General features: G+C 42.8%; 1 protein-coding gene across 2 annotated transcripts in view; it reads right to left on the bottom strand.

Annotated features, from left to right (window-relative positions):
- ETV6 (ETS variant transcription factor 6) overlaps positions 1–13,552 on the bottom strand; it is a 140,787-nt gene that overhangs the window by 22,275 nt on the left and 104,960 nt on the right. For both annotated transcript variants that reach the window (XM_086758087.1, XM_086758096.1), the window contains 3 exons: positions 10,111–10,275; positions 6,140–6,274; positions 836–1,378 (listed from right to left, as the gene is read on the bottom strand). In XM_086758087.1, the coding sequence (XP_086614213.1) occupies positions 836–1,378; positions 6,140–6,274; positions 10,111–10,275 (843 nt within the window). The remainder of the gene's footprint in view (positions 1–835; positions 1,379–6,139; positions 6,275–10,110; positions 10,276–13,552) is intronic.

The following is a 13,552-nucleotide window of genomic DNA, read 5'->3' as shown; positions in this document are numbered from 1 at the left end:
ATGTGTAATACCCCACAGGAGCTGAGTATCACATTAGCTTGCTGCTCACATAAACGCATGGAATGTTTTTGGGCGTGGTGTGTATTTACATCTCTCAAAAGAAGTTGGTTACTGGGGCATTCAGCATATTTCTGAAGTGGTTGGATTCGCCTTCTCCCTGTCCCTGTCTATTTACAGTTCCCTTTCAAGTACAAAAAACATTTTCTGTAACCTCAGTTTCCTGATTCAGCTGGTGTGATGTCAGTTATTTACGATAACAAAAGTGAGACAGTGCCTGGGGTTTGCGTGGGACAAAGGCAACCCTGTTTTGTTTCGGTAAAAAGGGACAATCCTGGTGTGAGAAGCACAGGAGAGCTACGAAGTAGGACTCCAAGGTGATATTTCATTAGTCCTGTCATCTCCATTACAGAGCGCTTGACACTGCATTATCTCAAAGGCCACTGACAGAGGATTTTTTCCTTTCCATAGGACTGGACATTAATGTGAATGCAACTCTTGGAAAATTACCTCTTTGCAGCACAAGGCTTTCGAAATAAGTATCTTGGGAAACAAATGGATTGCTAGTGGGTAGAGAGACAGTGAGTGTCAGGACACAAATGTTTCAATACGAATTACGCATTCTGTGGTCACGAGCAAGTCACTCTGCACCTTTGCTTACCTGCCATGAAACTGGCTTAATCATGTTCAACTGTCTAAACCACAGATGTGGTGAAAATGCCAGTAAATGCTTGAGGTCACAGAGTAGCAAAAGCAAACAAGACGCTCTTAATGCACGGCATGGTTAGTTATGAATGAAAAGTGTCAACTCTAGTGTAGCCTAGAGAACATCACTTACCTGCTATTCTTCCAATTGGCATTGCATGGTCCTCAGGAGGCGATACAGACACCATGATGTGGTTCATATAAGCTAACTCTTCTCGGTGGGACAGGTTGATTGGCTTTACCTCTCTGTGCAGCCCATCCTCAGACAACCTTGGTGGTTTGAAATCGGAGTGCCTGGGGTTCAATATCAAAGGATGCATGATAGGGCTGGGCATCAGCTGGATGACCCTGGTGTTCTCCTGGCGAGGGCTGGAGGGCTTCTGGAGCACCTCAGAAGGAGGCGGGCAGTGGTTGTTTTCTATTGGGGACACTGAGAGAGGATAGGGCTCCTGGTGGTTGTTCTCTTGCTGATGCCTTGTCCCTGGCACTCTGTCAGCTGGGGAGAGGCGACGGATAGTGTTGTCCATAGGGGACTTCAGTGGCCGCTGATCGGGATCTGGTGATGGACGGTGGTTGTTGGTGATGGGTGATCTAGAACGATGCAACAGTTCAATGGTTGGGGGGTTGTGGTGGACTGTTTCTGTGGATGGTCTTGAAGGTCTCTGGACAAAGCTATCTGTGGAGAAAAAAAAACAAAACACATTGTCTATACTGTGATGAAGGTGTAGGATCTAACTGTCAAACTGCTAGCTGGGCTTACTGGGTACTGCTGTCAACTTGGAAATTTTTTTATTTGTGTGACCTACAGATGCCCAGAAAAATGTCATATAAATGCAGATAGCTACCACACAGAATGAGATCAGTACTGTGAAAACAATCTCCTTCCACCACCATGTAATGGTAGTTCCTGGGGAAACGTGTTATGAGAAATCCCATTTTGAGAAGCTGACTGGAACACATGTGAAGAAAGTAAGATCTGATTCAGATGTACTAACTGTGTTTCTTTGCAAATGCTTTGAAATTTATCTCCTGCCATTCATGTCTCTACATGTGGTTCCTGTTATTGTACCATGATGAGCACTGTAAGGTAGAGGGCAGAGATAAAAAGGGAAAATGTCTCCAGGAAAATATTGGGTAGCAAGTTTTAGATGGCAGAGGCTTCAGTCAAAGTAGAGAATAACTTAGTCTGAAATACGGACTGGGTTATCTATAAAAACCACTAGTAGGAAGCTCTTTGTGAAACGCTAGCTAAATTTTGTCCCTGCCTGGATTTTAAGAACATGTGACATCTTCATAAGGAACTGTCACCTTGTTTTAGTTAGTCTGTGCTGTCTACTGATGGGTTGTCCCATATAAGCACTTACATTTCTTCAGCAGGAGGACTTCTAGCATCACATGCATAAGCATAGTTCCCCAGCTGTGATCCTTAACAGTAGGGGGGAGATAAATCACAGCTCTAGGTCATGTCTTTACATACTAACAATCTTCTCACAAAATGAAATGTTTGACATAAACATTGCAAACTTTCAGCTTAACTAAGGTCATCAATTACTGACAAAGAGGAAAATACCACCCGAGTGCAGTGACTAACAGGTTTTTATCTGAAAAACAAAGATCAAATTTCAGTGCTGTTTGTTGAAAGCCTTGGATGATAAGAGAAGGAAACTGCTGGGTACATGTCAACAACTGAAACAAGTAGCTGCCTATTTGTGGCTGCCTGTTTGTTCACTCCATTTGCTCTGATCCTTTTTAACAATTCTCTTGCTCTCTTGTCAAGGCAGCCTGTGTCGAGGTAAAGACTCAAGGATTCCCGCTGCCCTGGAACCCAGGCAGGCATCAGGAGACGGATCAGCACTTAGGGAAAGGCCTGAACAGGAAAAGCTCTAGTCCTGAGAAAATATAGTACCAGGCAGTGACATAGCACCAATTCTTTTGCCTACTCAATGGGCTGTTCCTCTACACAAGGATGCTAAAGTCTACAGTAAAACCTGAAATTTTAAGCAGAAGCCACATGGTTCCAGAACACTTACTTCACACACTTGTGGTCCCAGTCAAGAAAAATGGATTTGTAGAGCTATTTAAGGTACTCATAATGAAACAGCTGGAGAACATGAAACTCCAGAGCTATATATTGTTCTTGTTTAAACCCAAACAGCTTTAAATACAATGTGGCCAGCTAATGTGGGATAGGCCAAATGATGTGAAGATCAGAGAAGGAGTAATCTACAACTGTACCTACATCTGTGGCTGTCTTTTCTTAAAGCCTAATTTCTTTGCCACAACAGAAAGAAAACCAACCCCGTAATTCTACTCAGAGTCCTATCTTCTACAGACCATCCACCCCTATCACTGTATATTCAAATGCACTGTGCTCATTCTTGGCCTGTGAATATAGACCAGAATATTTTACTGTTTGTTCTACTTAAGTGCCTTGGCTGTGGGGAGCACCTACCTTGAAAGCAGAAAGGGAGGCCTTGCTCTGCTTTCTACCTCTGCAAACATTTGTTGGCTCTGACAGGTTCCAAGTAGAAGCAGACCTATCTGTCTGCTCCCAAACCATGGTGATCCTGAACCAGGACAGCATAGAAAGAAGGTAGGGACCAAGGAAGTCTTTAAAAAGCAGCAAGAGGAGAAACCACAAATGGACACACACTAGTGCTCACTTCCTCCAGTATCTTTCTCTTTAAATACTTAACTAAATAATTCCCTCATGGCCGAAATTGCTGTTTACCACAAAACAATTCAAACTCAGCTCCAAGCAGTTCCACTGCCATGAATGACCCTGAACAGAATAAAATCCTCATCACATTCATTCCTTGGCACATCTGATTACTGTAAGCTGAGCACATATGGTATATAATTTCCTGCAGGAATAGACTCACTCATCATTCTGGCTCTACATTCTGAGTGACCAAGAGTCTTTCCTTGAAGGGAGAGCTGTGAAAGGGAATTCAGCTCCCAGGAAAATTGCTGACCTATCTGATCCATATAGGGATGGGTGGGGCTGCACTCACTCTGGGAGTGAGCAATTGCTGGCGTGACAATTCCAAAGATTGGCACTCTGCTTACCTATAAAAGAAGTGCAGGGAATGACAGTGTAAGCTTCCTGTATGGCATCCCACCAAATGACTCAGTGTAGAGTCAGAAGGACCACTGGACATGTAGGTAATTCACTCTCCATTGCTCATCCCTCTAGAGGGACACAGACCGATGCCCACATGGGACATTCCAAGCCAATGCCAAGGCATCTTGGAGATATCCTGAACCATTGCCAGCTGATCTCAAATAGTCAAACCCACTTTGCTTAAGCTAGTAAAAAGCCACTAGACATAAATGTTGGTCTCATCTGATTCTGGGTTAACTAACTTCAAATGAAAGCATTTGGAAGCAGGATCATAAGTATATAATCTATTAGGAAATGGGCAAAAGAGCTAGTAGAAGAAAATGGAAAAAGGTCACTGGAATAAGAAAGGATTCTAAAAAAGATCCATCACCTATGAAGTTTAACCACTCAAAATTGTGCCAAAGTAACACTTGACCCCTCTGTTACAGTTTGCGAGTTAGGCAGGGTTAAACCTGCTTCTCATGTTGATTCTCTTTTTTCACTAAGCTGCATTCTGCTGAGGGAAAATGGTAAACTTAATTGTGCTAGTTTCTCCCAAGTGACTCAGTGAAACAGGAAGAAGAAAGAAGGAATGTCAAAATACATAAATAAATAAATTCACCTGCCTATAAATTCTTGGCATGAAGATTTTCTGATTGCTCAGTCTTGTGGCAGGCAAGTAGTTTCTTTTGCTTGTTTTGAAGTCCCTCTCACAGAAGAACAAAAACTATTTTTTGGTCATTTTAAAGAAAAGTTTCAAATAATTGCACAGAGTTCTCTGCTTTAATCAAATACAATAGTAGTACTATCAGCAGCTAGAGTACTGTGAGGAAGAAATCAAGAGTTGTTTCTTAATCGTCCTGTGCTCTGACAGAAGTTGGACTAGATTGCAAAGGCCTTATGTTTTAAGTGGCGCACATGAAAGGCCAACTCAACATCCTCGTGAGATCCTCTAGAGTTAAAGTTGCTCCATATATTTACTGTAGGGGTGTCTGAGAGGGCAGCTACAATTTCTGTTTGAAATTTAGAAAGGGAATGCTTGTAGGTGAATACCAAGCTTCAGGAAAAAATGGAGATTTTTTAAATGGTCTTTGGAAAGTGCCTCTCTTAATACACTGTCTCTTGCACAACTCTGCCAATTCAACCTCATCCTGACCTGCAGCACCCTCTTCTAATCTGAAATATTTACACAGCTGTGTGGAAACACTTTAGAGTGTCCCTGTCCCACCTGCTGCTGTCTTGATCTTGGCTTAGTCTCAGAGTTTTGCTGATACCATTTGATTCTAGCTTGCTCAGGCTGGCCATGGGCAACTTGTACAGGTCTGACAGCACTCCTGAAATCTTCTCTTGCGATCCCACGTTGAAACTTGACATAATTTGGGCATCTTTCCTCCAGTCAGCAGAGTATCCTAACTCCCTTCTGTTGTCTTCTCCTCTTTACTTAAAATAACACTGCTTTTTCCTAGATTTTCTTTTTTAATTGAAAAAGTTAATTCTGCCTGATGCTTTAATGGAAAGGACCTTTTAAAAGGCTTAGGCTTTCTATTTTTCTGTTATTGGAGAAAACCAAGAAGTACTTCAGTGTGTATATTTTAAAAGAAAATAAAATACCACTTTTCCATTGAAGGAAGCACATTCACACTTTAAGTTGTACTAATAAGGAGTAGAAGAAGTCCAAATCTGCAATTCCACAAACATATCTGTGTTCTTCACCACCTCTGACAGGCACAGTATGTGTGGACGCTACTAGAAGGTTATCAAATAACCTAAGCAAGTCATTCTGACAGTAAAAATGAGAGAAAACCTGCAGAAAAAAAACCTTCTCTCAATGTGAATTGCTCAATCAGCTCAAAAGCTGAGCAACAAGATGGGTTCAGTGCTAAGGAACTCTGGCACGATGCGATGACAGATTGTCAGGTGAAGTGACTTTGAGTTAGATGTTTCTCTCTGAGGCTGCCTTCTCCCTTGCTCTGCAAACAATTGCATGTAGTTGCATCTCCAGGACACTAAAAGTCCATGAGGCATCCTTGTCTACCTGATTAAGACTGAATAAAAATGAATCATTGGGGTCAATAAAAATTTCTGGTATTTTTTAATCTGCATCTGGCACAGCTTTTAAAGCAGGCTTTGGAAACTGGACAAAATAATAGTTGAAAAATGGAGAATGGACAGTTGACTCCCTAGACCATTTGATTGTTCTAAAGCTACGGAGACAAAGGGAGGGAGAGTAGCTTTATTTAAGTAACTTTGGAGCAAGAAAATTACATAATTCCTCACAGCCTTACCCTACTCGCCTCTATGATGGTAGCTCCCATAAGAATGAGACAGAGTTACCTTCATCATGATTCTGGTGTAATATGACCTCTGGCTGAGCATGGATAGAATTCCCAGGGTGGAAGAAAGGTGTGAAAAGCATACGAGCTTTCCTTTGCTTCAGGATATGCTGAAGGAGTTCATACAAAACATCACCTGAAAGACAAACAGCAGGAAAAAGCAAATGAAAACCTACATACTGTTGAGAACACTCGTTTAACCGTCTGATGCATGAATTTATGGCTATTTTCAGAACTAAAAGTGCTTGCAGTAAAATTATACATTTCACTGTTTTGCAAGGTTCTTCCCTGAAAGAAAAAAAAAGAAAAGCTCCACATCACGCATCTGTGTGTGACTGTGGAAAAATGGGAGAATGACAAGACATGGCTTTTATGACCCCAATACAGAGTTCTTTCCAGTCTAGATGACTGCCCATTGAGGAGCTCCAAACCTTTACAAGCAGTAGTTAGTTCAGTGTCCCACCTTTTCTCATCATAGCCTCAGTTTTTTAGATAGATACCTTAGGACAAAAGTCTTAAATGCATAGCCCGTGATTTATGTAGTGAGCTGCCGAGAGAAAAGATGGTGCTTTTCTTTAATTACTGAACAATTTAGGCTTTATGGGAGGAGGAGACAGAAGATGCTGTAAAGCCTCTCCATGCAACACTGGTGTCTCAAGGCCAGAGGCAGTGTGCTACTAAGACACTCCATTCTAGGAAATCCACAGGAGGAAGAACTCACTTTGAGAGTTTGCTTTGGGATGGACTCAAAGACGTAAAAAGAACTGAGAGATTTAACTATTCTGAACACCCTTGCTGTGGTGACAACTCCTGTAGACACTCGAGTGCTATAGGTGCTTTCAGAACTTCTGTACATCACTCTTAGTGTCATGGACTGGACTCCTGAAAAGTCCAAATAGGATCCCACAGCTAGTTATTTCTAGCTACTAGAATCTGTATGGAGCTCACTGCAACAGGCAGTATTAGACCATGGATAAGATGCAGACTAAGGAACAAAATGCAGCCGACTTGGTGCTCTGTATGGATGAATATAGTCTGTTAGTTCCTATTGTATCACTCTTCCACAGAAATGTCTGCAGTGAATTGCACTGCACGAAGCTGACATGTTCTTGCATGAATCGATCCAGATGCTTGTTTCTTTTTGGGGTGCAGGCATGCTGTTCCTTGCTTCCCCTCGCATTCCCTGGCACCAGAATTGTTATCTCTTTCCTCAGTGGGACATATCATCGCAATATCTCGGAGACCAATGGACTAACTGCTTATTTTGTGTCTTTTTATGTATTACATCTTATACTGATGCCCTTCCTCCAACAACATCTCCGTGAAACACCTAGGTACTTACACGTTTTGTTTGATGCAACTGGTTGCACATTTCACAGTGAATATGTGCAACACAGGGTAGGAAATCTCTTGACTTTTAATTCTGCTTGCTCTCTTCTGTTTGACACTGCTCATATTACAGAGGAACAGATTGCAGTAATAACATATTATCTGAAAAGGAACTCAGTGAAGTTTTACGTATGAAATCTTGGATTTTCTGGGAGAGTTTTCTCAAGCATGGGGTTTTTTTTAAGTAGTTGTTTCTATGAGATTGTACACTGTGCGCCATTTGTCCCTTGTCTCTTTAAACTGCCAATGCTCTATTTGTGGGCAAGCTTAGCGTCTTAGCATGAAACAGTTAAAGCCATACTGCTCTCCATAGTTCCGCTTCCTTTATTTTTAGAATCTTGGCTCCTTTTAATGTCTCTGCAGTGACTTTAGGGCATTTTTAAAAGGTGACTGCGACACCTGAAAATCTAATTAAAAACAAAGCCTTGAGAACCCAGCTACCTTCTCTGTGTTTAGTACATGAAAGGCTAAAAAGTGATTTTACCACATAATTTGCATGTTTGAAAGCAATAGTGGCATAATCATAACTAGTGCTGTAACAATCCGAGCAACAAGGTAGCAAGCTTGTACCTCTTTTGATTTGGCCTGACAGACTGGTGAAAATGTCCATAAAGCTGGCTGTCTTTTTTTTTACCTAACAAAACAGTTATGCTTCTGCACCACCCGTATGCAGTAATGGTAGTTTAGAAGGTAAAAAGCATTTTTCACACACTCTTTCCCCTGCTGCCTCCCTTCCGTGGCCAGCCCTAAATAGGAGAAGAGCTGTGGGGCTGTGAGCCCACTTTATTGCTAGGCCGCTGAGGGGAGTGGATGTGGTTCTCCTGGTTTAACAGGAGGGGAAAGGCTTTTATGTAGCTACACTCTTGAAAAACTTTATGCCTCTATGGCAAAGATTATTCCACAGTTCTTAAACTTCACGTATAGTTAATTTCTGGGAGATGCTGAGGTAATGTCTCTTTACCTACAGTCATCTAAATTTTTAGGGACTGACTCAGACGTGCTCTAAAAGGTTTATTACCAGTGGGGAACACTTGGAGAGCAGGAGGAGAGAAAAAGCGAGCGAAGGGGCCTTTAGTTTGGTTATTTCATTCCAAATGTAGGTAAAAAAGAGCTTAACATAAAGTGAGGATTTGCAAGCCAGAAGCTCTTCTCTGGGAATGCTCTATCTCCAGCCTACAAACATTTAAATCCTACTCATTTCAAGTGCCCTCACAGCACACAAGGGGAAAAGCAGGGGCATAACTTTTTGGCAGCGAGGCATTGGGATGATAAGGGGAGCTGCAGACAGGATGCACAAAGGTGTCCCTTACAGTCCCTGCCCATGCCTCCACTTTCAATACTCCTTTTGCCTTAAGCAAGCCTAATTTTTTAATAAAATTATTCAAAGTTTTATATCAGAATTTAAAAAAAAAACATTTCTAGGCGTCAGTTTTCACTACTGTATTACACTGGCCATAGATGTTTATGTTTGGCACCTCTTTCCACACAAAATTATTCCTGGATTTGAAGCGCGTGCTTAAAAATCTTTGTATACACTAAACATAAGCCGCAGTTTGTGAGGCAGATTCTGCAGGAGGATGGTTGTAGAGGTGCATTCAAGGGAGTTGCCAAGCAGCTTGATGCAGAATTAGTGCCACAGCTTATTTATCGGCTGGATCCAAGCAGCACCAGCTGTACTTCTACACCTAGAGAGCCTTGCACTGGAAGCCTCCTAACAGCAATTCTGTCACTGCCTGGTCCAAACTCTTTGATTACTTGTGGTGATTGAATTATGAGCCTTTATATTTAATAGGAGTACCTTGTATGGTCACAAAAGAACAGCTCACAACTCTTATTTAGAACCAATAATTCATATTTAGATAAACATCCCTGACAAAGGAGGGCAGAGGCTTACTCTGACTATAAAACCGGAGCAGACAGACTGCAGGGGATATAAATACAGGCAGGCAACATACACATTTCTAAATCTTCTTTGTGAATAAATGAAGATATAATTTAAGCAATAGGCAGACTGATTCACACACCTGTCTGTGCTGTGCCTTGGGCTGGACTCCAGCACGTGAGAGAATATGTTAAAGTAAAGCAAAGCCCACAGGGGCTGTAAAATAGAGGAAAGGTCCCCCAGGGAGGAGTTTTGCAGTCACTTTCAGAGGCACGGCAGCCAAGCCAACTGTGAGGCAGAATGCTAATATGGGCTTCTTAAGAGGCTGGAGCACTTGACTAACTTGCTGCTGCAGCTGGGTCTGCAAAAAGATAAGCCTTTACAAGGAAGAGCTGGAAGTCATAACGTGTTGCCAGAGAAGCTTGCTTTCTGGGAGTTCTGCAGGAAGTTTTAACTAGAAACAAGTTGGATGTTTGGCTTTGGGTTTGGATTTGCATTCAGACCTGCACTCAGGTGTAACAGGATCTCATTCTCTCCTTGTCCTTTTTGTCCTTGCTGCATACAAGCGTCTCCGCCCTCTCAGTTCTCCCCTTGCCCAGTCTACCCCCAATAAATGTGATTGCTTCCTTCTCTGACCCTCTCCACATTTTGTTGCAGCTTCCTCTCTCTTTTCAATCACAGCTTCTGTAAGTAATCCTCACCTGAATGAGGAGACCTGTATCGAAAGTCCTCTTTGGTCAGGAGCAGCAGAGCCTTGCCGTTCATCTCAAAAGTGTTGCTCTCAATCGGCCTCAAGGAAAACTCCTTCTCCGCCCACCTGAGCCACTGCGCCACATCATCCCTGCTCCAGTAAACGGGCTGCAAACCTGTGGCAGAAAGAGACAACAATTGTGTTACTGAATTGAGACAAGGAATGGGAATGCAGGTAAACATCAGCAAATCCCCCTTTCTCCACACACCATAATGTGCCAAATCTCAGGAGAAGGTGTAGGAGAGCAATGTCACGACACAGAATTACTCTGAACACTGGACTGTGAAATATTTCATTAGTTTAGGCACCTTGTTTTATCTGTGACATGTTGAGAAACGAGAATTGCCTCAGCATCCTGAAAAATGCTTCTAGGACATTATTTCATTCTAGATTTCCACTGTGAAATGGGATTTTCCTCCAACTGCTCCTTATCAGGTGCAGAGCAGGCAGGAGTCAAAGTCCCTGGCCCCATCCATTCTTGGTGTGTATCCCTTCATAGAAGAGAGGCACGCTCTCTCTTCATGCCCCTAGTAAAGTCATCGATCAAGAGTAATGAAAAGTAGTCCGATGCAAGAGAGCTATGGCCATACTTCCCTCTGGGAAGTGGCTGGGGTCAGTAAAGAAGGGCTGCTTAACACAGCCTCTGTGACAGTGTGTCTGTAAGTGGGTATCAGTGTGGGTATGGTTGAGAAAGGTGCATTCAGACTGGCCCACCCCTCCCGCAGATGCCGTTATGTTAGCAGATGCTATTCCCACACCGGAGAGCAAAATAAGCGCTGAGGCTGTGGCACCTTTAGCACTGCTTTAGCTTGTGTCTTCTATATAGTGATAAAATATTACCAGTGTAACTCTGTCCACATAAGTGTAGTATGCCATTTTACAGTACAATAGCAGGTATGTTCAGTTTGGGCACCGATTTTCCAGGCCTCCAAGGAGAATCTGGCACTCCCCTTTTCCCAGCCAGCTCATACAGCATATACAGCCCAGACTACTGACTTTACTCACAGGGGCTCAACCAAGTTACCATGAAAGTCAAAGATCTTTTTCACCTGCTGCCTTTCTTGGGCCCAGGCAGAGAGGCTTGGGAGGTGTGACAATTCAATATCTGTTTTATAGACAAATTTAAAATAGTTTCCTGCCCCTGGAGAGAAGGCAGCACGATGAAGAGCTGTTTATACCCAGGTAGAGAGCTTATCTCCAATCCACTGGGAGATAAAAGCTTTCTTTCCTTTTCCCCCTCATGAGATGACTCATTGTTTGACTTGCTACAGTGCGTTGCATAGAAATGAAGGTTTCACAGTGTGCATAGGAACATAAAATTTGCCATATCTGATCAGATCTCTGGTACACAGCCTCTGGCAGGAGCTAATACCTTATGCTTCAGAGGAAGATGAACCTCCCTTCCTCATATTGCACCTGGCTGATTGAATGCCGTGCATGGGAAGAAATTTCCCTCCTGGCACACCATTCTCTGAGATCTGATTACTCTCCTGCTACCAAGGTCTAAAAGAAGCCTAGGACAGTTCTATCGCTCTGTTTTGTTTTGCTTTTTACTCCTTTAACAGATAGGCAACCTTTTCTTTCTGTTTTAGAAAGAGGTCACATGCAGTGAATTGCATTCTGCTGCTATGCCAGATTCCCAGACAGCGGCTTTGGAAAGTCCCAGAGCCACAGCTGCATACAGAACTGAAGCTCAGTCAGAAAAGGAATTGAGATCAAGCCTGAGAAAGGGTCAGAGCTGACCTAAGGGAGGGACATCTGCATGGCAGCAGCAAGAATTTCCATTGGCTTTCTACTGCCCCTGTAGCACTGTGTTATGCGCCACACAGAAACAAGAAGTAGCATTTATTTATTGATGAAGGACTTAAATTCTCTTCTCCCCAGTCTGATTACTGGGGTCAGAGTTTTCTCTAGGGCCTTTCTTTCTGAAGGGACTGGGGTGAGGTGTAGATCTGCTCAGAGACGTCCAAATCATTATCTAAAATGCCAGTGAGGTTCATCTTTTGCTGAATATGGGGTTATTCCTGGAGAAAACGCACTCCAGACCCCGGGCTCCTGCTGGGCAGCATGCACATTGACCCCAGCTAAAAGAGAAAGAAGTCAGACTTCATGCAGCCAGATCACAACTTACAAAAGGGTTTAAAAGATCATCTGAGGAGTACTTGAAATGCTCTTGTGTAGTTTCTTTTGCCTCTCCTTTTGCCATGCCATGCAAGTAATAAATTGCCCAAGGGAGAACTGTCGTGGAAATCTAACTGGACTTCTGATGTGCAATTCATAAGATGAGGCACGAAACAAAAGAAAATCAGGGGAAATCAGGCTGACATGGACAGAGCTATATGATAACTCCACATGATGTGCTCCCTTATAGATAACAATGTAATAAATAAATCACTCCCTGTACAAACATACATAACATTTCCCATGTCCTGGTGACAGTGTCAGCCTGTGACAGCCAGTGACAGCCTGTCATTCAACTAATACGAAAGTATCATGTCTAAAGAGAGATTTAGACTGATGGGCGCTAGACCCAGATCAGCCAAATAAGCTACACAGACTGGAGAAGCCACGTGTGCTGTGTTGGCAATTCTGAAACAGATGCAAGGCTTCATACTGCAAATCAGATCTCTCCTGGGTTTCAGTAGCCTCTCCAAAGCTTGTGAGAAAAGCACCAAAGTAGTATGACCTAGAACCACCTGGCTTCTAGTTACTGAGAATCAGCAAGCAGCCTTTCTATTTCAGTTTGGCTGTCACTAAAATGAGTGGATGGATGCACCACATCCCTCCACCCATGAGGTCATACCATAATTAAATACTTACATTGTGTTTTGAAGACACAAAGTGCCATAAAATAAGTTAACTTTTCTTCCCTAGCTGGACTGCCTCTTCTCTCATTTCCCTCCCTCTCTGCCCTGCTGCTTTCCTGAGAAGTCAGGTTCTCCAAAAAACCCTCTTTAGTTGCCTGCCTCCACTGCATGCCCATTGGCTTTGTGAGGCCGAACCAGTTCGGTCGCAGGAGGCTTTTCTGGGTGTGCAGACCGGTGTTGCTGAAAGTGCTTCAGAAACTGCTGTTCAAAAAGTAATTCTTTCATGTGCAGTACCACATTTACTAAACTTGTATCCCACCTTCTTTGCCCTTTCTTAAAAAGAAGCAGTTGGTTTTTGGGAAAACAAGGGCATCAGAGTGTTGGCTTTGCAGCTGAAGGGATTTTACAGCACAGCATATGTAGTTATCAGTAGGTCCTGAAAATGCTTTCCTATACTCTCCATGAAAGAAAAACTAATCCTGCTTAAACAATTTTTCTTTTTTGGATGCTGTTTCTTATTTTCCCCTCTCCATCTTCTCTTTTATTGCCATGTCCATGGTGGAGGAAAATGGGCTCTTTTTATCT

This window comes from Chlamydotis macqueenii, chromosome 1 (genome assembly GCF_036417535.1).
Source record: "Chlamydotis macqueenii isolate bChlMac1 chromosome 1, bChlMac1.mat, whole genome shotgun sequence".
NCBI lineage: Eukaryota > Metazoa > Chordata > Aves > Otidiformes > Otididae > Chlamydotis > Chlamydotis macqueenii.
The sequence above is the reverse complement of the archived record's forward strand: the minus strand, read 5'-3'. Positions and strand labels throughout refer to the sequence as shown.